General features: G+C 38.8%; 2 protein-coding genes across 2 annotated transcripts in view; one reads left to right on the top strand and one right to left on the bottom strand.

Annotated features, from left to right (window-relative positions):
• NEK7 (NIMA related kinase 7) overlaps positions 1-12,949 on the top strand; it is a 253,273-nt gene extending 240,324 nt beyond the window's left edge. Inside the window, exon 10 of the mRNA XM_024102010.3 lies at positions 8,047-12,949. Coding sequence (XP_023957778.1) covers positions 8,047-8,058 — 12 coding nt within the window. The 3' untranslated portion in view covers positions 8,059-12,949. The remainder of the gene's footprint in view (positions 1-8,046) is intronic.
• ATP6V1G3 (ATPase H+ transporting V1 subunit G3) lies at positions 519-22,667 on the bottom strand. Its single transcript, XM_005304356.4, has 3 exons — positions 22,528-22,667; positions 14,399-14,499; positions 519-5,953 (listed from the first exon to the last, which is right to left on the bottom strand). The coding sequence occupies exons 1-3, from the start codon at positions 22,607-22,609 to the stop codon at positions 5,780-5,782; spliced, it is 357 nt and encodes a 118-aa protein (XP_005304413.2). The 5' UTR covers positions 22,610-22,667; the 3' UTR covers positions 519-5,779.
• Between the last annotated feature and the right edge of the window lie 1,622 nt (positions 22,668-24,289).

The following is a 24,289-nucleotide window of genomic DNA, read 5'->3' as shown; positions in this document are numbered from 1 at the left end:
AATTGAATGAATCTAGGAACTGTGATGTTTCAAAAAGCATCTTATATTGTGGACTTGTGACAAAATTGCACTAGCTGGCAATGCAGCAATGCTGCTACACCAGTGTACATCAGCTGAAGATCTAGTGATTAGAAAGATGATAATTGTTTGCAACATTACATTCTTGTTAATGTTGTCATTATGAAGATGATAATGTCATTGTCATTGATAATAATGGAGGGGCTGGTGAGAGATGAACCCTCACGAGTATCCTCTGGTTTAGCAACTTGAGGTTGAGTGTTTAGCAACTTGCAGTATTGGGCCCAATATTTTTTTAGAGCATCTTGAAGTGCTTTACGATGATGGAGGGGTATTATTCCCATTTAACAGATAGGCATATTGTGACACAGAGTTCAAATGACTTGTCCAAGGCTACACACTGAGTCGATGGCAGAAACTGGAGCAGATCCCTGGTTTATTTACTCTTACTCCCTGCTCTGCTAAACACCAATGAACAATCACTTCACATACTACTGTTGTTTAGTGGGCAAACTTTTTTTTTAATACAATGCAGCTCAGCAATACACCAAATTATTATTAGTACACCAACATTCCAATAATAGGTCGGAGACCTATTGGTGCATATTTTTCCTTACCGCTCCTTTCTCTGCAGGGCAAATACCTCATCTGCTCAGCTTTAGAAATGTAATTATTAAAAGCTGGATTTTTGTGCTTTTTAATATCAAACATTTCATGATGTATTCTGTAGTATTAAATCCTTGCCTGCCTTCTATGTCCACATACTGGTTCTCATATCACTTCCACAAGATCTATGCATTTTGTCTTTAAACATTTATTTAGAAGCCAAAGAGGAAGAGGTGGAGTAGGCAGGAGCTCTGTGGTGAAACAGAGAAACAAAACAATGTGTGGTAGTTTTAGGGACAATACTGTTTTCTTTTTCTTGCTCAGTTTTAGGAGAAAGTGATTCTCTTTCTGAGTGTTTACCATTAACATTTCTGTGTCCCATGGGAGATTTTCTGTGTACTTGAAAATTCAGAAGGCGGTATCTTGGCCCTTCAGAATTCTGGTTATGCAGCCTGAACCTTATGCTGTTCATTTAAAACACCAAAGCATAATATCTTGACAAATCACAGTAGGCTAATTTGGCTTTTACTGTTGTGGTGTTTAGATGCTGCTTGTATTATTAGAACTGGGAGTGCTGGCTGTTGGGAGTCTGAAAGGACAGGAAACAGGAAGGAGGGGGAGGAGTTGAGGAGGCTGGTAGAGTTAGAGTGTGCAGCTACAGCTTGGTAAAGAGATTTCCACTGTAAATAAAGTTCTGTTAAAGTTTGTTAATACCTTGCCTGGTGGATACAACAACTGTACATCTAGCAGAGGGAGGAAAACTGTTCTTTCCATGTCCTGCAGTGAACATGGACTGGAGCAAATTTACAGAGAAAGCACATGAGTTTCCAAGGTTCAGATCTCTCAAGAGTCAAACAGTTATTCATTGTGAATTCATCTCTCTGTGTGACAGATGGTTCTTCTTGGTGATCCAGGAAAGCAATCCTATTCCAAAAGCTTTTGAGCACATGCTTAAGCCCCAACTGATTCATTGCTTTCCTGATTTGAAGCCTCTGGGACTAATCTCCCACTGTGTCCCTAGAGCAAATTTGAGACTTTAGGGGCAGATTTCTTAGAGGTAAAACTGTTTAGTAAAAAGCTGCTGTTATTGTTTTTTCTTTTTTTTTAATTGAGAACAACCTGTGAATTGCAATGAGGAGGTGCAATCTCAAGACAGAGTCCAGCAGACCTTAACAGAACATATTCGGTGTCAGTGCTCCCTTGGGGCAAAGAAGAGCAGCAGTGTGGCTGTATCATTTACATGGGAAGCCTCACACTTACTGAGTGCTGCCAGTGTGTTCAGTGCTATGCAATGCACAGGGAAAGACATGAGATTTGTCCCAAGGGAATTGCACTGTATGGGATTGTTTATTCACACAAACAATCCCATAGACATCTCTGCTACTACTTGAGTAGCCCAAGAAGGATTTGGACCTAAAGCAAGACAGACAATACAGGATAGACACAAAATATACTACCTGGCAGAATGAAGGCCCAAGTTTAAAGATTATAGTAGATCATAGAATCATAAAACTGGAAGGGACCTTGAGAGGTCATCCAGTCCAGTCCTCTACCCTCAAGACAGGACTAAGTATTATCTAGACCATTCCTGACAGGTGTTTGTCCAACCTGCTCTTAAAAATCTCCAGTGATGGAGATTCCACAACCTCCCTAGGCAATTTATTCCAGTGCTTAACTACCCTGACAATTAGGAAGTTTTTCATAATGTCCAACCTAAACTTTCCTTGCTGCAATTTAAGCCCATTGCTTCTTGTCCTATCCTCAGAGGTTAAGAAAAACAATTCTTCTCCCTCCTCCTTGTAACAACCTTTTATTTACTTGAATGGTGATTTGTGGCTATGTTGGATTCACAAAATAAGTGTGTTTTAAGTAGAGATTAGAATAAAGTAAGTCTGTGTGTGTGGGGGTCGTTTAGAACATATATGGACATAAAGGGTGGCTTAAGGACAAGAAACAAAACTGAGTGAAAGGAGAAGTAGGGGGAAGGGTAGACTTGCACTGAGCATGTACAGCAAGAGCAGGAGTAAGAGGAAATGATAGCAGAGTTATAAGCAGAAGCAGAATTGTGCAGAGCTTTTGAAGTGAGGTGTGTTTCAGATTGCAGGCCATTTGAACAACTATTTCTGCTGTGTTTCCCAGGTTGCCATCCACAGAATTATGGCAATTTTCCACTGTCCTCCATACAATAGGTGTGTATCACAATTTTGCTTGAAATGGACACAACATTGTGACACCTTGGATTCTGTATCTGACTCTATAACACTGAAAAGCTACATGTATTTGTTTAGAAGGTACATAGTTCCAATGGGGAGAGCCATGGGTCACCCCAGAGAAGAAGCTGGAAAAACCATGAACACAATGGCAAGTGTCAGTAAGAGTTGAGTGGCGGCCCAGGAGAGCAGTAGCAGAAGTTCCAAATTTGACATCCTGAACCTGGACATAAGTATCACAAAATTTATTTGGAGAAAAATTGAATGACTTTTTTTTTTAAAGGTATCAATGAATTTAAATAGTTTCTTCTCCTTTCTTCAGAACATCAGCACAGCCACAGGAGGAGGGGGAGAGACAGGGCATGAGGAGAACATGTGCTTTTTGTTATGCCATTGATGTCCTCCTCAAAACATCTGCAGGACTCATGCATGCTTACCTCTTGCGTCATCTCACCATACATCTATACTTCCGAGGCCTACTCAATCCACCTAAACTGTTTATCACTTACACTTATCCTCCTCCCATATGGCAGCACCTAACACTTGATCTTTATTACTTTTGTAATCATGTCCCCTTAGACACTCAGAGCAGACTTTAATAGATTTCTCTAAACAGGTGCAAAAGTGTCTCTTGGGGGAATGCATGATGCAATCTGAACTGTTGCCACATTCACAGCTGTGGGGCTCTTACAATTTATTTATATATTTATTTCTTCACTCCTGTGATGTGCACTTGTGCCTCGTTGACAATGTGCTTAGTTGAATAGGGAACATTTAGGTTCAGTGCTTGTTGTTTCCTGAAGAGAAGGTTCACTTTACAAAGTATCACTAAAATGCTCAAAAATATCTATCCACATGCTTCGCAATCCATCTGTAGGGACCCGATTCAAATAAAGGGGAGTCTTTCCACTTACTTCCCTGGGCTTTGGATCAGGCTCTACTCGAGATGAGGAAAAATGTCCCCTATGGTCTAGAGTTGTACAATTAAGTTAGTTATCCTCTACATTGTACACCAGGTTCAGTTAATCCAGTGTACATTTGGAGTACCTGACCTCCACTAAAATCACTGTACTTATTTTGGCATTACACCAGAGTAACTGAAATTAGAAGATAATCCTCTGTCTGAAAAGCTTTAAAACTTTCTGAAAACTATTTTATTCCACACTTTTAAGTTGCAACCATTACAAGAAATTGTCTTATACCATTCTCCCTGAATTGTTTTAACACACACCGTATCTTCATTCCACTAGCAAATCAGTGTATCTTTTCATTTTGAAACAGCAGAATAAGTGCTCTGTTAGCAACTGCTAAGAAGCCACCCACAAAACATTTTCCTTGATACTCAGCATTCTCTTAGTCTGGAATTCAGAACAGACATAATTTTTCATGTCTGAAGTATGCTTGTATACACAGAGCATACGCAACCACAGAAAATGAAATAATCAGCACTTGTTTTCACTAGATGATTATATAGAATTAGGACACAGCCTTAACTGACACACAGTTTACTATGGCAGTGCAGTGTCTCTGCACAGAGAAAAGCTGTGTTTAATGCCATGTCACCTGGGTAAACCTAACTGGAAGAAGGATTTGCCTATGACCCACTGACATGAAGTGGAACACAACTTGTTTCAGTCTAATTAGACTAAAAAAGTCATGGTAATTGTTTTGCTAGTTATTGCAATTCCTTAGGTTATGATCTAACTTGACATAATTTTCTAATGAAAACAAGCGTTCAGCTGGGCTTATGACATAGGGCCTGATCAAAATCCAATTGAAGTTAATGGGAGTTTTCCCAATGACTGCTAAGGGACTGGATCAAGATGGGCCAGATTCGGCTATTCTCTTCTTGAGTAGTACTCTACTCCACAAAATCAATGGAGCTATTTGAGGACTCATACTACTCAAGGTGAGTAAAGATGGGAGAATCTGGCCCAATGTAAAAGCAACAGGATCTGGCCCTAAGTAATTTGACTTCAATGAATGAAACTCCTCATGGATTTAGGTAGTATTCAATGTAAGGATTGCAGAAACCAGCCCTACCTTTTATTTATATATATATATGATTTATACTAGTAATGAAATAGCTTTAGCTCAAGATACATAATATATATATATCTATCTTTTTGCTTAATGACAGATATTCTATTATGTATCTTGAGCTAAAGCTATTTCATTATTAGTATAAATAATTTATATTGATTTCAGACCTAAAGTAAAACCTGTAGGGTATATGGTGCAATTTAACAGTAGGACAATTCTTTGAGAGTGGCATGGGCAGGTAAATATATAAAATCAGCCAGAACTATATTGTGCATTTACACTTTACAAATTACGAAGAGCCACCACTGTGGAAATATGAACTATGTTATTGCATGTAGCGTTGTTGTAGTTGTGTTGGTCACCCACCTTGTCTGTCTCATTATTCTAGACAGGTCATTGCAAATGCATACAGGAAACTGAAAGAGTTTGCTCCTATAATCCCCATAACCAACACAGTCCATTTGCTCAAAACAAGAGAGAAGTTCTTTCATTTTAAGTAAAATGAAACATTATCACATATCTGATCATTTTAAATGTACTAAAGATTGGGACAAATGATTTCATGCAACACACCAAGTAGTACAGAACATTTTATATAAGAAAAGAAATAAAGACACCCACTAAAAAGCTGTCAGTGTCAAATAATCACTTATTCTGCTGTTGTCGGCTTTCTACTATTTAAATGACAGGGTAATAGCTATCAATAGGAAAAACAAATCCATTCCACCAAATGCTTGTGAAACCTCGTAGAATTTTATCCCCCCAAAAACATTGTGTGTGGCAGTGTGCTTTGGGCTTAGTATTTCTCTTTCACATACAGACAATCCCATAAAGGAGAAGATGATTTGGGTTACTAGGAAAACAGTGTGCCTTCTGTTGATACATGCACACATCAATGGGATTTAAACTGTGTCTCTGTAGTTTGGGTGGATTTCAGGCTTGATGTCATATACCATGTTCAAAAGTTGTTTCATTATGTTTTCCATGTACTTGTGGAAGCTATTGGTGATGTCTCGGATTTTTTCTGTTGTTTGCTCTTCTATTTTAGTGGAGAGGTTACCTTGGGATCCCATTATCTACAAAGGCAAAACAAGAGAAACCCTATGAGCAAAATAAAGGCTTACATCACAGCCGTGTTTACTGTAGCTGGGGAAGCCTCTAAGAATGTTTTTCTATCCCCGAACATAAACATTATGCAAACCTTTCACAATGCTCTGTAAGAGTCAGGTTTAAACTAGATTAAACCATAAACATAATAAACAGGATTAATGGGAACTCTTTGGATACTTGTTAGCAATTGAACACATCCCCACATAGTGCAGATTTCCAATGTCACTGTTGGGTACAATGTTTACTCTACTAAGAGTTTTTTCTCTTCTATAACATTTTTTGAATATTTTCATTTCATTGATTAATCCACTATGTTCTATCACTGGTAGGTTTGTTTGAGCTCACAAAATTAATGAAAACCAGGGCTTTTGAAGTGTGGAAGATGGTAATGCTTCCTGATAAATAAATAAAATAAATGAAGGCTTTGGGTTTCTCAAGCACTGAAATGTCTTCAATAGTTACTGATGTATAACCCTCAATAGGCCTCATTTCAGGCCTTTTAATATTACATTTTCTTATCTGGCCAAATACCAGACAGCTTCTGGCACAGTAAATATTAGGACATTCGCTTCAAATGTAATTGTACCTTCCCTTCTTTCTAGACTAGTTGAACATTTTCGCAAGGTTATGTTATAAACAGATGCACACATTCCAAATTTGTGACTTCATCCCTCCAGTGCCCCAACTTCCTGTGAGTGTCCTTCCCTTATAGAAAAGTCCTATAGAGTTTAATCAAAAATTATATTCCCTGCTGTAGGATGGCTCAGAAAACTTGGGAAAAGAAATAACTAGAGAATGATAGCCTATTAGATCGCTATAGAATCCAGTTGTTGTCATCAGTATTAAAATCTATAGGGCTTTTCCATAGGAGTTCCAGTTTTTCTCCTGGCTGTTGCTGCCGATAATTCTAAAAATAGTGCAATATACAGTAGCTACCCAGAGCTAAAGAGAACACCCTGTGGGTGTGATAAAGGAGCAATATACAGTATGAATTGTAGGTTTTGTGGTTCCAAGGCACACCCCTACTATTGTTTCAGTCCTGTGGTTCTCTTGAGCAGAGGCTACTCTGGGGCAAATTGTGTTGTGGTTGTGTGATGTGGTCCAATGGTCACAGATACAAGGGATGATATAGGTGAGCAGCAATTCTCAAAAAAGGGTCATATTTTTGGAGTTGAATGTACATATCCTCATCATATATCATTGGAAAGTTTATTTTATGTGTTTATAGATGAGGTCTGATGTAGAGCTGTCATGTGTTGCTGTAAGCCTGAAGGTGAAGTGAAACAATGGTACCCAAATTGAATGTCCTTTTTTTTGCACAGTTCCACAAATACTGTTTGTTAATTTCAACACCTCAATGTGTTGTTTATTGGTCAAAGCTAGCAAATGACAATGTATTAAAAATATATATTGGTTTTGCATGGCCAAGTTTGTTTTTCTTTTCAGAAATGATGATGCCGTTTAGCATGTGATAAAAAGGGTGAATATCAACATACTGCAATATACTTACATGAAATGTTTTTGCTTTGCATATTCTGAATTGTCAAAGTGTCTCACAAGTGATTATAGTAGTTTCCTATATTTTCAATTGAAATTTGCTGACAAGGTCAGTCTCTTGCTGAAGGTTGGGCACCAGTAGTAGCAGATTATGTGCCAACGGTTTATACTGCATAGTGGGTGGATATAAATGCATGTGAATTCCTAATGTAATGCTCCTCCATTTATAAGCTTTTGTACATACAATATAGCAAATAGTTTGCTTGGTAGAGGTTTTAATTTGTAATTGCCTATGCATGTAGTATAAGCCATTGAAATATTCTAGAATCTAGCTTTTTTAATGTAATTATTCACAGCTCAGTATTAATGTTAGAGATGACAATACACAGCTACATGCTGGGCTTCAATCAAGTGCTCACTAAATGGAAATGGCAATTTTGATACTAACATAGATCTAATCTATATCGAATTTAGCACATGTTTGTATACGTCTACAAATGAGAAATGGTGGTAGTGGTTGTGATAATACTAACAATATACCTTGGAAATTTTACCTCCACAGGGAAATATATGAAGATGTGGAGGATACAAGTCCCTTAAAGCTTATGTCAGAGAAAAAGACTTCCCACAAACATTGAAAAATGTGCTATTTGTCAAAAAAATCAAAAGAATGCAAAACTGTCAGAAGCCACCAGTGCTGCACAGAATTCTGTGATGCTGCCAGCAGAAGCCAGGAGAGATGAATTGTATTGCTGGCGACTGGATGAGTTTTCTAGTTTAGGCAATGTGCTATCAAGGCTGCTTTTGGAAAAACACAAGCAAGTTAAATTTGGCACACGTCCGGGATGTTCTGAACCCAGGAAAGAAAACAGACTCTGAATCTGAGCAGAGAGCATCATGTTCACGTGCTTCCATAGCCATCAGAGCAAGCACATCCTCCTGTGTTTGATCCTGGTGCATTGTTTACTTGAGAGAAACACACAAGAAAAATAAGAAATTTTGTAAATTAGAAACATTTGAGAGAGCAACCAGTGTAAGGGAGGCAGCACTTCAAAGAGGAGATGATGCCATATTGCACAGACTATGTGTGGAAGCCTTGATTGCTAAGGATGCACTGTATCACTCAACATGCCTTTCTTCCTACTTATGTAAAATAAATCTTAAAGCAAAACCATCTAGTTACACTTATGACACTGCATTTCATCGGCTGATTGAAGAGAAGACAATGATCTTATGTGAAACAAGAAAGCTCTTCTCCGGTCCAAGCTGCTACAAAGATATAAAGCTCTACTTCTCTCGGATGTAGAAACTGCAAGCTATTCCAGTCCCAAATTACAGGTAAGATTAGAAACAACATTGCGGTTTTGCAAATTCATTCCACGCACAGCATGGACAAGGCATGTCTACCATCATTCTGTGCAGGGCAATGACATTAGCTGATGGTATCTAAGCTGCTAGTCATCTGAAGCAGGAACTTAAGTCATCCAAATGTTTTAAAGATATTCTTCTGGTGAGTGAGCCTGATGAACAGCTTTCAAATGAACAAGTGGTTTTGCATAATGTTACTTCAGTCCTTCGGTCTGAAATAGCCAAAATGAAATCCTCAGCATATTATCCAAAGCCAGGTGATTGCAGTTTACAGAGGTTAGCTGCATTTGTACCCCAGTTAGTGCAGGAGTTTGTCCTTTGGTTGCTGACTAAAGAGGCATATAACTCAGCCAACAATGAGTGTCATACCTCAGAAGACCGTCAGAGGAGTTGCTTCTCAGTTGCACAGTGCATAGTAGTTAACGGTTCCAAAATTATCACACCATTACACGTAAGCCTTGCTACACAGCTACACATGAGTTTGGGTCATGCAATTTAATTGACATACAACATCTTCAGGGATTCTGCATCCATTATAGTGAGCTAAGGCAATTCATGACTAATGCTGCAAAAACTGAAGTAGAAAGACTCCAGGGAAGTGTGCTCATTCCAAATGGAATTGAAGCACTTCATGCTGGTGGAAATCTCATCCACGAAGGAGATGATAGTATAGACATCAACACAGAGACCAGTGATGGAAAGAATACCTTCTATTCAGTGGCTAGAGTGCTATTTCAAGAACAGACTGCAGATAGTCCAGTGAGAAATTCACTGAATCCTGGGAAAGAAAAGTCACTTGGTCTCCCCGGGTAATCAGAGTCTCTGATGCAGTGTGCAGCATTTGAAAAACTAGAACACGTCCAGAACTGACTTGCCATGAAAAAGTACTTGAGAAAATAAACTTTTGTTACCTACCAATGAGCACTGTCCGAGATTTCTCCTGGTGTCTTTAAGACTACTACCTCGTGATGTCCTGCCAATACCAAATGATATTGATAGCTTGCAACAAAGAAAAGCACCTACACAGCAGTTGCATATGTACCTATTGTGGATGCCAAGACAGCTGCCAGGGCCACAGTCTGTCCTACAGTGCTGAAATGTCAGCCACTCTAGGATAGCAGCATGTCATTGACACCAAGAATCGGCAGCTGTATGCTGTTGCTCGACAAGAGAAATGGACTTTCTCAAATGAACTTGGTACCAATATGATTTGTACTCTGTGCTGTTTTATAGCATGTATTGGGAAATTCTGGGGAGATGCAGGATTTCTAGAGCTTCTTGTTGATGCTGATGTGTATGCAGCTTATACTGCAAATCAAATGTTTGCAGGTAAGCAATTCAGCTCTGTTCTACGGCTTGTGATTTTTGCATTTGAGGCCCTGAATGCTCTATACAAATTTATTATTACATTTTGTTTTACCCTTTAGATTGGTATTGTGATGATTTGAGGTCACAAAGAAATCTGATTTTATGTTTGAAATAGTACATGGAGTCATTAAACTACCAGAAACAAATGCAAATATTTCAAAGTGGTCATTTTAACGTGTTGATAGTGTCAATGTTTTTTCTCATTTCTATGGTAATAGCACCACTTGACAGGTCCACATCATATCTCATCTTAAAGTAGACATAATAAGCTTTCAAATGATGCATGTTATGCGTGTGTAGAGGGTATATGAAGTCAACCAAATCAGTGGTCTCTTGCCGCTCCCCTAATATCACTAAATTCATTTTCCTTGTGACTTCAGCCCAATTTTACCTTCAAAGATGACAAGGTGAATGAATTAAGATTCTCCTTTAGAAGGATTTCCATTGAAATGATATTCATTTTCTAAGTAGCATCTAGTAAGCAATTGTTCCATAATATAGAATTAAAACTTTTGCTAGTTTGAGAGAAATAAAAGGAAACATAAAATTTTAAAGGCATTATTATTATCTGTAATAATTATTTTTCTGAGGATATTAATTAGCATTATATGTATCTTAACTTTGGGCCAAACCCTGAGGGCCTTTACTTGGGAAAGATCTGACTCCTTCCACATAATGAGCCATCTCCATAGAGAGAACTTTCTGCAGATTCAGAGTAGCTAGATGTTGTCTCCAAACCAACCCCATGGAAAATGCTCAAGAGCATTACTACACGCTTAGGTGGAGCCTCCTCCACACCAGGGACCCCTCCCCCTTAATTCACACCATAGGAAAAAAAATACAGTATTTTAAGTTAATTAATAATTGAATTTCTGCCTGGATTTTTTCATGTTCTTTCTTTTCTGCTACTGAGTTCCAAGCCCTTCATATTATTGAACTTCATTTGATATTGTATTTAAGTTATGATCTGTTTTGACTTTGAGGATTTTACACCAGTGTCAGACCAATGACTTCCATAGTGTTGCTTCTAATCTTACATCTGGTATGAATGAGATCAGCATCAGGCCTTGTACCTCCATAGGTAGGTGCCATACCTTAAGGATGTTGTGCAACCCGTTCATTGTAGTTTAAATTAACCAGGTAAATTATGCACTTATTTACACCCCATTTCTTAGGCTTAATTTATTCATGTTTATCAAGCTCTTGGAGATCCTCATGTGGAAAGGCCATAGTATTATTTCACTATGAGAGAGAGTCTCAAAATTCAGCAATGGATTTTGTACACCCCAAAGTTAGAATCCGTGGGAGAGAGTTGATTTAGTCTGTTACAAAGATAACAAAGATAGGCCCGTTTGGCAAATTTTGGATCCAGATCTGTGCTCAAATTTTGCACACTGCTAAAGTGGATATTAGCAATTATCACTCTTATTCAACACTAATTGTTGTTTACTGTTATTATTTATTATGGTCTAATATGTTGTGGCTGGGGTGTGAGTCAGCACAGAATTTAGTCCAACATGTCTCTAATGAGCCACATTCAAGATGCTAAGTACAATGGTAACTTTAAATGTGGCTGTAATAACTGTGGAATTATAAATGTTTGCATAGGAATACATGAGCCAGCACAATGAACTAGTTAGTGACCACTGCTCTGGCACTGACCTCCTTACTGCCCTCCAGGCTTGGGTTAATAATGTTGTCATTCTTCTGGGACAGACAAATGTCCGACATAATGGGGTCAGGGAAAGTGAAGGAGAGCTGTAATGATTGTTTACAACATGCTGGCATTGGAAGAGCCGTATGTGCTCTTGGCTTCTTGTGTAAACTGCTTCACTCCACAATCTACAATATTAACTCAATGTGCTAATTGTGGGTGTAATGAAAAAATTGTGCTCAAAGTGATGCACAGAGAAATTTCTTTCTCCTTTGCTGTTTCAGACATCAGACGACAGATTCTCTCATTCTGGCTTGAAGGTGAACACATCTGAAAGATATTTTACCTTTTTTTTTAATTGTCAGTAAAAATCTGAAATAGTATGTGCAGTACAAGTCTGCCTGCTTTACTGTGACATTATCTCTTGGAACTGACACTGTGGCTGAAGTGACAAGCTGATAAATTTGACTTCTTCTCCTCCTCCCTGCCCCATTCAGCTGTTGTAGCTTTACACGGAATCAGACAAAAAAGGAAGTCCGGTAAAGCAAAGAGAATAGTTTGTGATACCCCTTCATGAAAACAGCAAAGAAAATTGCAAAATGATGGAATATCTAAAATTTACTAAACTTCAGAAATTCAGGTGCAAAAATGCCAGCCAGATTACTGTTTTACTCTGAAAAATGTAATGAAAAAAATCAGTTTTGAACAGATGTTGCTGTGTGCATAGTTGGAAGCTAAGATTAAATTATCAGAACCTAGATAAAGAATAGATTTTTCATTTCACTGACCGTTTAAAAAAGTAAAAAAAAATTTGTTTGGCTTGGACCAAAAATGAAAATTTGTCAACTTTTTGGTGAATCAAAAAGTTAAAAGAAAGATCATTTTGGATTTTTATGTATATAAACAAATTAAGGAAATGTTGCAATGAAAAGTCATTTCAAACCAAAAATTTTCCAAAACAAAATGTTCACATTTGATTAGAATTCTGTTTTTTGTTTTGTTTTGTTTTTTGCAACCAAACTTTGATAACATAAACACAAACTTGTAAAACATTGTGGTATTGCCGAATCTGCATTTTTTACTGAAAAAAGTTCTGCCTGTAAAATTTTGTCCAACACTATAAATAAATAAACACAACAGCTTTTCAAAGGGCTTGACCCAAAGCCTTCTGAAGTCAGTGGAAAGGTCCCCATTGACATCAATAAGTCACTGCAGCTTCAACTCTTTGTATATTAGTTAGCAACCAAAATTGTACCTTACTCCAGCTTCTGCTCCGAGGTTAATAGAAAATCTGCCTGGCATTAAAAAAGAGAAACTGAAGGCACTTTTTAAAAAATATGTACATTATATGTATATACTTGATCATAAGCTGGTTCGTTTATAAGCCGACCTCCCCAAGATGGATACGTAAAAATGGAAAATTTTTATGACCCGTTCATAAGCCGACCCTATAATTCAGGGGTCAGCAAACTTTGGCTCCCAGGCCATTAGGATGGTTTCTTCACCTCGAGCGTCCGCAGGCACGGAGGTAAACCTAAGTAAACAAAGTGTCCCGGCACGCCAGCTGCTTACCTTGATGGGCCAAGACAGCAACTGGTGGGGACATTTTTTAGGGAGGAGAAGCTGGGGGTCAGGGGAGTAACCTCTGTGACCACCGCTCCACATGACCCAACCCCTAGCCCGGGACCCCCACACTCTCCCCATCCCATTCCTTCCCACCTTAACTGGAGAGGGCCAGGGGAGGATGTTTCTGGCCTGGCTGGAGCTGCTCCAGCAGGCTGGGCAGCGCGGCTGCAGCCTGCTCTGGTGGGCCAGACCGGGCGGTGCAGCCGCAGCATGTTCCAGCGGGCTGGGCCGGGCGGCACGGATGCAGCGTGCTCTGGCAGGCCAGGCAGCACAGCCACAGCCTGCTCTGGGGGGTGGGGCCAAGCGTCGCGGCTGCAGCCTGCCAGCCCCGGAGCTGCAGCTGCTTCAGAGGCTGGGGGGAGAGCAGCGTGGCCAGAAGTGGAGAGACTCTGGCTCCGCCTCTTCCGTTCTAGCTCTGCTGGCTGCGCTGCCTCTCCTTGCTCCCTCTGTTGGGGGGAGGGGCTGCGTCCCACCTCTCCCTCTCTATACCCGTTCATAAGCCGACCCCCTTTTCTGGTGCTTCCCTTTTTTTACTAAAAAAAATCGGCTTATGAACGAGTATATACGGTATTTCCCAAGGGATGGGCCTGAATGATCCCCAGAATCTGAACAGTCCTGAATTTTAGAAAGGTTTAGGTCCAAAGTCCCAGATCCAAAAGTCCCTGAAGTCTGTGAAAAGAGCCAAACTTTGCAGTCCAGCCCCATTGCTAATATTTTCAGTGAATAAGTAAATTTAGTCATTATGAATTGTTGGCCAGCTGATAGTGTACCGTACACAAAGGATCTACAGTAAGGACTTAATACAATGCTTACTGAATCATTTCCTCCCCTTCTCTATTGACTTCCATGGACATTGAATCAGACCTCTGTGAAATATGGATGTAAGCTTCTTACTTACATTAGATTGTTTGTGCCTGAATTCCCTCTCCCTCTGTAACCTATAGTGGTCTATCTCTGCTATGGCTTCTTCTTTGGCTTGCTTCAATCTCTTTCCCTTTCCTGGACAGAGAGAGGAAACATAGGATTACTTTGAAATTAGCATTGTGCCTGAAGAGATGGTTGTCTCTACACAGCATAGTATTCCATGTACTGAATCCCCAGTAAAGTACTTGAGAATTTTGATTGCATGTGGATTACTGGTAAGATTTTCAGGAGTGCCTAAATGATTTAGGGAACACAAGTTCCATTGAAAGTCAATAGAACTTGTGCTCCTAAGTCACTAAAGTGCCCAATTTATGATATCAGGCCCTTCTTATCCACAAGTACACAACAATCATAAAAAATGTGTAGGTTTGTCAACAATATAGCATACGGCATTTTCAACTGAGTTCTTTATCACAACATAAATGACAATTTCTTATCACTGCTTCATGTTTAAATAAAATACTTATCTTTGTTTAATTGGCAACAGTAGCAACCAGAGAACAGGTTTGAGTTGTCACTGATTGGAAGAGACATTATTCTGTAAGATTTGCTGTATTGATTTGCTGCCAGGAACCCTTCAGTCCACACCAACTGGATTCTATTTAATGCTGGCAAATTTTCAAGGCACTTTGAAGATACAGCTCAGCCACTAGCAAACTAAGTTGTAACATTTACATTGTATTGCCCGGCCCCCTTTCAATTTGTAAAATGCACAGGTGGGTGATTAAGACACAGAGGATATCAAAGCAGCTTTTGTGCACTAATGTGTGGAAACATGAAAGTGATGGCAAAATCAAGATTGTATTTATTTATTTATTACAGTAAAATCTTTGTTATCTGGAATGTTAGGAATGGGTGGGGGAGGGGGAAGTGCGGTTAGCTAAGAGTTATACTTACCAATGGAATACCAATTTTCAAAGAATTAGAATACAATAAAATGAATCAAGTATTAAATAGTATACCGGTACTTACCAATCCAGTAGTAGTACTGCACTGCAGAGTGCTTGGTTTCTTGAAGCACTTAGGTGTATACGGGTAAAGTTTTCTATACAGTAGGTTATCTTCTGACACTACATATCACTATGGGCAGCGCATGGCATACACCCAGATCACTAAAAGTACACTTAACATTAAAACTATACTGAACATAATTTAATCTTTCTTTGATGATTCAGAAGGCACTTCAGGATCTTGCAGTTCCTCAGGGTTATCATTATCAACATCAATGATCACTGTAGATGTAGAAGGTGTAGGAGATTGGGCCGAAATATCTAATGACCCTATGACACATCCTGGAAGCTGCTTTTTTGAATAAATCCCGGATACCAGCTTGCTTACTTGTCTTCTGCCTCTTTTGCATAAAAGTAGAATGCAGAATGTGCACTTTCATAACCTCCTGGGCAATATACTAGTCCTGGTTACTAGATTGAGTCTTTGTATGGGGAGATATCAGAAATGCCAGTTAATAGAGCTTTCTGGTTGATAAAGTGATGGAGAACACAGCTTTTACTGTATTATGCTAAGTGGCCCTTAGGCTGTAATAAAGACTAAGGCCCTGATTCTGAAATGACTTATGCACATGCTTAACTTTACACACTGTGAGCAGTCCCATTGATGTCAATGAGTACTCACAGCATGTAAAATCATTGCAGAGTTGGATATGATATATGTAACTCCTGGGTCTGATGGGATGCTAGGTGTAGGAGGAAAGAGAAAAAATTAGTAGAAATATGTTGCTTATGGAATTGGAACATGAAACAAGTGGTGAACTTGTGATAACTGCTGGAATTTGATGTTTATATGTGTATTTGTTTTATAGGATTTTGGCAAAATACCCCTAATCCCTACGGGATCCTACAAATTCTCCACGAACTACTTTGTGGGAAACCAGCACTTTTCAGCTGAGGGAACCATAGTTGCTGGAACTAGGGGTGCTGGTGGTTTACAGTTTGGTTCAATGGCTCTCAGCACCCCCACTATAAAAATTGCTCCCCTGGAGGGAGCTATAAAATGCTAGATCTAAAGCTGATCCCCAATGGGAAAAAGAAATGGGTTTGTCTTTTTTGTTTTTATATTTGGTCTTGTCATGCCTGGAAGACTCTATGATGATTTATGAATTAATGAAATGATGATATCGCAAGCAAAGCACGATGACATTTTTCAGATGAAACTTTGTGTGTGTGTGTGTGTGTGTGTGTGTGTGTGTGTGTGTGCCAAAAATTGTAGATTCTGGTCAACCAAAACATTTTGTGAATTTGCATAAAATTTGCTGGATTGTTTTGGTCAAAAAAAAATCCAAAAAATTGAAACATTTCATGTTGATGTTTTCAAAACAAAATGTTTAGATTTTTATTTTAAATGTCATTAAATTTGAAATTTTACTTCAGCTTTATTTAAAATAGGTAAAAGCCACTCAAATTAAGTATTTTGTTTCAGGCTGAGCAAAAATGATATTTTTTTTACTTTTTCAGTTTGCCAGAAATATTTGTTTTGGGTTGACTTGAACCAATTTATTTTCAATTTTTGTTTCAGTTAATGATCCAAAAAATCATTTGTTCACACACACCCAAGAGCCATGGGAGTGAACGTTGGGCATTTAAGAAAGCAAGTCTTAGTCTGTTTAAAAGATCTTTTTTTTTTTTTTTTTTGGTTACACCTATTCACAACTTTACACTTATTAATGCTTTGGAGCAAAAGGTTCATCACACGCACACTCCTTCAATTAAAGTGTGAAAGTTAAAAAAAATTCCTTTTCTGAACCCCCCGGAAAAGTTCTCCAGCAAAAGCAGAGCGCTAAGAGTTGATGTTCCTTATATTTCTAAGATAAAACCAGCCAATCCCACAACCCCTCCCCCACTACCCTTAAATATGCCAGGCCTTTATACATTATTAAGTGTTTTGATAAGCTTTAATCTGCTCTTACAGTGAAACTTGCCAAGATATGTGCCACATTTTGAATCTATCCTACTAAAATTCCCCTGCATGTAATCCTTAAATGCCATTTTTTCACAGTCTGCTAGACACTAAAGGCCTCATTCTAATGTCAGTTGCAGCAGTGTAAATCAGGAGTAACTCCATTGAAATCACTGTTGTAAAACTGGTGTCAGTAAGAATACATTGAGGTCCTAACTATCCACTTTTGGTACATGATTCAGTTCAGAAAACAGCATCAGGCTTGAGGCAATTGTTCATTTCTTCTGTTTTTCAGCATGCTACCGTGGATTTGTTTCAGTTGTTCTGTACATATGAAGCCATATCAGATGTAACAGAGGAATATAACTCTCCTAAGCATAGCTCAAAAACTAATCTGAAGTTTTCCAGAAAAAGTGCTTTTAATGGGTCTGTAACTCAAGAAAATTCTAAGTATAAATGACTGATCCAGGGTAAATTATCTGCTCAGTGGGCAGGCCAGTCCCAAGTCACTACCAGCATTTCAGTGAATAGATTTAGAAGCAGAGAAATACCAAACACACTAAATTCCTTTTAAAGCTTCGTATTGATTTATGGGCTACTTGACTCACTGAATGTGCTTATTGTAGGATTCAAGGAGAGATCAGGTGTGATTATAGAAAGCCTTTATACAAAAGGAGCAATACACAGTGTATAACATGGTGGATTTACTGAACATCAGCCCATCTTGTGGAATGTTTTTCCGTTTACTTAATTACACTTGTCAGAGTCCACATGTCACTGGAAATTGCTAGGAGTTTGTAGAGAAGGGCAGAGGATGGACATTTTTTTACCCATTTAAGATTAAAGTATATTCTTTTCCACAGGTTGTATTTCTTGAATCAGACCTTGCTACATCAGGTTCTGTTACTGCTCCAAATATCCAGAAGCAGTATGCACGGACTGAATGACTCATGTAAATGCTTGAGATTGGCCTGAGCAACAGAATTTGGAGCTGGGGTTGGGTCTTTATTTTGAAACACAACCCCTCTAAATTTGAAGGTCTTCAGATCTGGGTTTCCAGTTAAAGCTTTATAGAGCTACCCCTTAATAATTAAATGAGGGTGCCAAGTTCTCAGCAGATGTAAACCTGCAGAACTCCAATTGACTTTGATGGGAGCTGTGCTGATGTACATCACTCACAATCTGGGTTTGGATCTCGAGAACAAACTAAGCTACCCTTAAGTCTGGGGGAGTTTCAAATTTGGGGTTCCAGCTGGGGCCCATCTCTAGTACATTTGTTACACATTTGGTCACAAATCCCTCCTGACCCCACATTAAATAAACTAAGACACATTACAAAATTGGATTTCTTTGGTTTTGGTAATTAATCTGATGAAGAAAAAAAAAACGGAGATTTTTTTTACTGTGTTCTAGTAAGATGTGTAAGATATACCGTATCTGCTGCCACACACTGGTTGTCACTTAACAGTGGCAGCCATTTAGTTTCTCCATGATACCATTGGTCATGGCACACCAGTGACTTTGTTTTGGAAGAGCTGCGGGTAAATTGCTGCTAGTGTACATTGCTGCCTCTGTATGTGATAGTGCATATACTGCACCTGATTTAATTAAGTATTAACTAGATCTAAACCTGCTGTTTCACTAGAGGCAAGCGAAAATTAATGAATCAGTTTGTCTAACATAAACTCTTGTCTGCTCCCCTATCTGCACAACAAGTCTTGCTTTTCAAAGTTAGGCCTATTGTTCAGGGATACAGGTGATTTTATGGGTCAGATGCTTGTCTGATGCAAATCAATATAGCTCTGCTCAAGTCAGTGGTTCTGGTCCTACATGTTTAGTGGTGGCACAAAACTGAAATTCAGTCAAGACTACTGAGCAGCGTCAGCTAGAGATAGCTGAAGGCAGGGAGGCCAACTTGATGACAAAGAGAGATTTGCTATATTCATTTCAGGAGGGGCAAAAATAATCAATGAATACAGTGAAAATAATTTTGACATGGTGTGTGTGTGTGTGTGTGTGTGTGTGTGTGTAAATGTATAATTATGCTGACCTGAAGTTTTGACCAAAAACCATGGCCACCAGCTTCAGCAACAACAAACAGATCTTCCACCAAGAGAATTTAATTGAAAGGGCACATTTACTGGGGGGAGGGGAGCATAGGCAGCAGAACAGAGCACTGGCTCTGCCCACTCCCCACCACCTCTCATCCACCTGTATGGGAAGGGACATAGCAGTTCTGCTGAAGCTGCTTCACCTTCTGTGATGCTCCCATCCCCTGAAAGGTGGTGCCGAGAGGGGGCTCTCACCCCACTGCACTGCCATCATGCTGACCAGGCTGCAGTTTCACCTGTTGTGATTCGGTAGCCCTTTATTAGTCTTCATTTCCTCTATTCAGCTGGAAAGTATTGTTAAATAGCATCAGGAAAAAATGTACTCTTGGTGCAGAAGTTCTTTAATAGTAATATACTAGCCTTGATTAGTAAAGTATTGATGAGATTTTTAGGACTGCTGCAGATTTGTGAGGTCATGCATAAAAATTAAATCATGGTAAGTTGGTCATTTCTGCAAATGCCACATTTTACTTTAATCCAAAAAAAAAAAAAATTGTATCTTACTTTCCATTCAACTAAAGCTGCCTTGCTCAAATAGGCTTTGAAATTTCAAATACATAATTGAGGATTCTCTGGTAAGTTTCTACATGTGAATGACATGATTGTAATTTGCCAAGCACTAAAATGTCATTCTTAAAAAAAAAATAGAACATTTTAGTTTCAAGACCACATTAAATTGTTATGTAGGTATTTGGAATACTCATTTTGAGGAGGATATGCCGCACTTTATAAAAATTTAATATAGGTTAGTGGATCAGTATTTGCAGTTTTTATATTACATGAAATATATACCAGATATTAACCAAGAAAAGGCCAAATACATCATTTGTTTTTAAAAACTTATTTCTATTAGTGTTTTTTTTCTCTCTTGTTTTGTCCAAAAGGAGCCTTGGTGGACTGACATCCCTGCTCTGACAATGCATGTTTATTTTTGAGAGCTGGGTAATTATTAGTGAAATTAGGGGAGACAAGATGGCAGAATTTTAAAGGGAGATTTGGGTTCAAAGGTTGTTTCTGGGATGTATGCAATGCGTTGGTAGTCTCATTCTAGGCTCCAGAAGACATTTGTTTATCCCCTTTGCAAAATCCACTGGAGCAGTTGCACAACAGCTGTTTTTCAATGTAGGTCATATTTACAGTTAACATAGAAAGGGTTGCATTAGAACAGATAGGACAAGTTCATTGTTTTACTTTAAACTAAGATTTGCTGATTGCCAACCTGTGAGCAGGATCTTCTGATGTTAACTGGTACAAATTGGCTTAGATCTGGTGTTTTCTGAATTGAAACAGAATATGCTTGATTTGCTTTACAAATGACTATGTGCACAGGTTACCTGTTAAGTGATAATTATAACAGATACATTAGTATTTGTTATACTATGAAAATGACTGTTTCAGAAATATTTGTGTTTTTTGTTTACATTCTATTTTATTTCTTTCAAACCATAAGTCAAATTCTGCTGTCATTTACATAGGTCTAAATCCAGAGTGATTCTTTTGAAGTTGTTGAAATTATTCTGGATTTAGACTAGTATATCTGGTCTGTGTTAAATTACTGCTATGAAACCTGGACATTCAAACAATGAATAAAAAACTATAATGCTTTAAATTATGGTTCATAGAAGAATTCTGAAAATACCATGGATAGACCACTGATATACCAGCAAAAGCCCTAGTGTAGATGCAGCTATATTGGCAAAATAATCTGATTGCTGGTTTACCTTATTTTGTTTGGGTACCTGCTAGAAACCGTTGCCAAAAGCACATTTTTGCTGGTAAAAACTGTGTCTATATTAGGAAGTTTTTCTGGTATTGCTACACTAATAGAGCAACCTTTTCTACTGTAGACTATACCTACACTACTATAGCTATTCCTGTAAGGGAAGGAGACTATGTTATACTAATATAAAGCACCAGTTATACTGTGTGCACACTAGGGGCTGTCCCAGTTTAATTATTACAGTAAAAAAAGCATCCTCCTAACCAAAATGACCATACGGGTACACAATCGCTTTGCAAACTAGATCTTAGAAATCCTGGTACACAATCGCTTTGTAAACTAGATTTTAGAAATCCCAAATGGGAATCTTGCTAAGGCCTGACCTTACTTGCATTTAAGTCATTGAGAGTTTTGTCATTTACACTAATAGGCACAGATTGCAATATTTAGCATACAGACAAAAATCTGTCCCATTTCTTTAGATTGTGAGTGAATCTGGTACTTCAAATTTGTCCTTTTTAGAGAAAGGTCTTATCTTTTGCCCTGTTTCTGATACTAAATAATAAAATAGTTCACGTCAGGGACAGGTTCTAGTTGTTTCCTCTTCACCAATAATTCTTAAAGAGGAGACAAACATAATTTGCTTAAAAATAATATAGATGAAGCAGGTACTTGATCAATATACATGTTTTGTAACTTTGACAAAACAATAGCTGGGTTTCTGTATTTCCAGACTCTAACGCTAATCCCAGTGCCTCAGCACTGTCAGAAGCACTTAGCTTTCTGATGTCAGTTTCTGGCTCCAAGGGGTTTGGAAGGTGTTTTAAGCTAAAAAGGCTCTGCGAATATCCCATGTGGTGTGGCAGTGGTTGAGGTGATGACAGTAGGAATGTATGTTCATGCACAGCAGAATAAGTGCACCTGGCATCTTAGGTCCTGATTAAGTATGGGCACAGTTTAAGTGCATGTATATAATTATGCTTATCAATTATCTAGGTTCCTGATTTGGAAATGTTCCTTTGGCTGACTAACTTTTAAAAAAATTCCTCCAAATCAAAAGTAAGCAGCCACAAGCTTTAAGTTATCATAACTAAGGGCCTAACTCTGGCAAAACTCACATTGACTTCATTTAGGGCTAGATAGTGGCGCTGACAGGTACAATACCTTTCCTGCTTCCCATTTGCTCTGGGGGATAGTAATTTGCATCTGGGCTAAACCAGCAGCAAATTGCAATACCTTCCAGGGCAGCTCAGCTGCGTTGGCCAGGAAAAAGAACCCAACATTTAAAAATAAATACTGTGGTTTTTATCTAATGAGTATTCAGCGGGAAAATACAATAAACCCAGGCCAGATACTTACTCTTTTTGGCTTCTTCTAGTTTGTCTTTGGCACGTTTTTCTGCCTGTAAAAGCTGCTGGATTCCCTGGGACTGGCTGGTCATGCTGATGTTTGGGTCTGTTGTGACTTTGTAATAACTGGGTGTGCAAGGGAATTATATACCATTGCCTACCTCTTCATAGTGCATTTTGTTGTGTCAACATTCAGTACAAGACCCATCCGATTTGCACCAGTCCAGCCTGCTTTGGGCAGATTGTTGTTGTGCAAGAACAACAAAGGGTGGAATCTGGAAACCCATGATGACTGGTTATAGAGATTCTCTCCTTCTCTAGGTCACACAATACCTATAATGAGTTGATTAAAGCACTGTGGAAAATAAGGGAATGATGCTCCAAACTTACAGTTTTAGGAGGTTTATTTAAAAATAAACCCTCTGCTGAAGCAGAATTTAGTTGTTAAACTCTTGTTAGTGGGATCAGGAACAAAAAAGATTTTGATTTACTGCAGTTTTCTTTTAATAGCAGTTTCCATGGGCACTATGTCAGAATAATAGGGCCAACAAAGTAGACCCGGGCCAATAAATAGAACTGTGCTTGTGCCTCTTTGTGTTTGCATTACCTGGAAATGTTAGTTTTACTGGCAGAAAATGAATTTCAAAGTTCCAAGCACGAGAATTTGCAGACATTAAAGTTTAAGCAAGCATGTGTAAACCACTTTCAGTGTATGCCTTGCTGCATCCCCGCTTGTGTCTGACCCATAGAGACTGAGGCTGCTACAGCTACCACTGAGGTGATTCAACCCTGTAGCTTAAGCTAGAGGCTTATGCTCATAACTTTGTTGGTCCTGGGTTTGATTCCAGTTAAGCAAAATGATAGTCACGCCTGTGAGTGCCAATAGTGCATGCATGCTAATCTGCTTAGATCATGTGCCATTGTTTCCGTTCCCCGTTTCACCAGTCACAAGCAAGCCACACAGCTCAAATTTGGAATCTTTACAGTCAAGCACTGTAAAGTATTTGAAAAGATATTTGAATAACCAATCCTTCCATGCTTCCTCCATTCACCTGTGTAAGGGCTAGGGATCATTCGACATTGTGATTCAGTTGGTTTATTGAGCTGAATTAATGTCTCTGGTTCTTTCTGCTGTTGGCTCTTGCTCCAAGGCCCTTTCTTCTCTGGAGCTCCCCAGGGCAGCTGCTCTGTACTGCTTGCATGCTGCAAGGCTGTTATCTGGCCCTTGTGAGAAACTGCCTATTGTTGCTATGAAGCTCTCTTTTCCAAGTGGCTGCATGCTTGAGGGAGAATGGAAAGAGAGAAACCTCTTGTCCTATTTCTCTCTTTCACTGGGCTCCAAATGGCAGGAGCCCGGGGAGAGTGAAAAGGAGGTTGTTTCCTTTTGTTACTGCAATAGTGTAGAGTGGTTCTGCACACTCTTACCCAGGGGAAGTACATATTGCCCATATTGCTTCTCCCTCTCCCAGATACCACATGAGATGACAGCCCATCTCGGGTTGAAATCACAAGCCGGTTATAGCTGTTCAAGACAACACTCAGACTATTTGTAGAGGATGCAGCTGCATATTTTAAAGTTTACTGTATCTCGTTTCAATAAAAAAATAAAGTGATGATCAACTGGACAAAGGGCATACACATTTGAGGTTCACACAGTGTGATGTTCCACTAGTCATGCCCCAAATGTTCTTATTGGAGAGAAAAACAGAAGGTAAAAATGAACAGTGTTAGTCTCCATGGGGAAATGAAATTTGTTTTTAAAATTTGAAATA

The sequence above is a fragment of the Chrysemys picta genome, chromosome 8 (genome assembly GCF_011386835.1).
Source record: "Chrysemys picta bellii isolate R12L10 chromosome 8, ASM1138683v2, whole genome shotgun sequence".
NCBI lineage: Eukaryota > Metazoa > Chordata > Testudines > Emydidae > Chrysemys > Chrysemys picta.
Note: the sequence above shows the minus strand (reverse complement) of the source record. Positions and strands in the feature narration are given on the sequence as shown.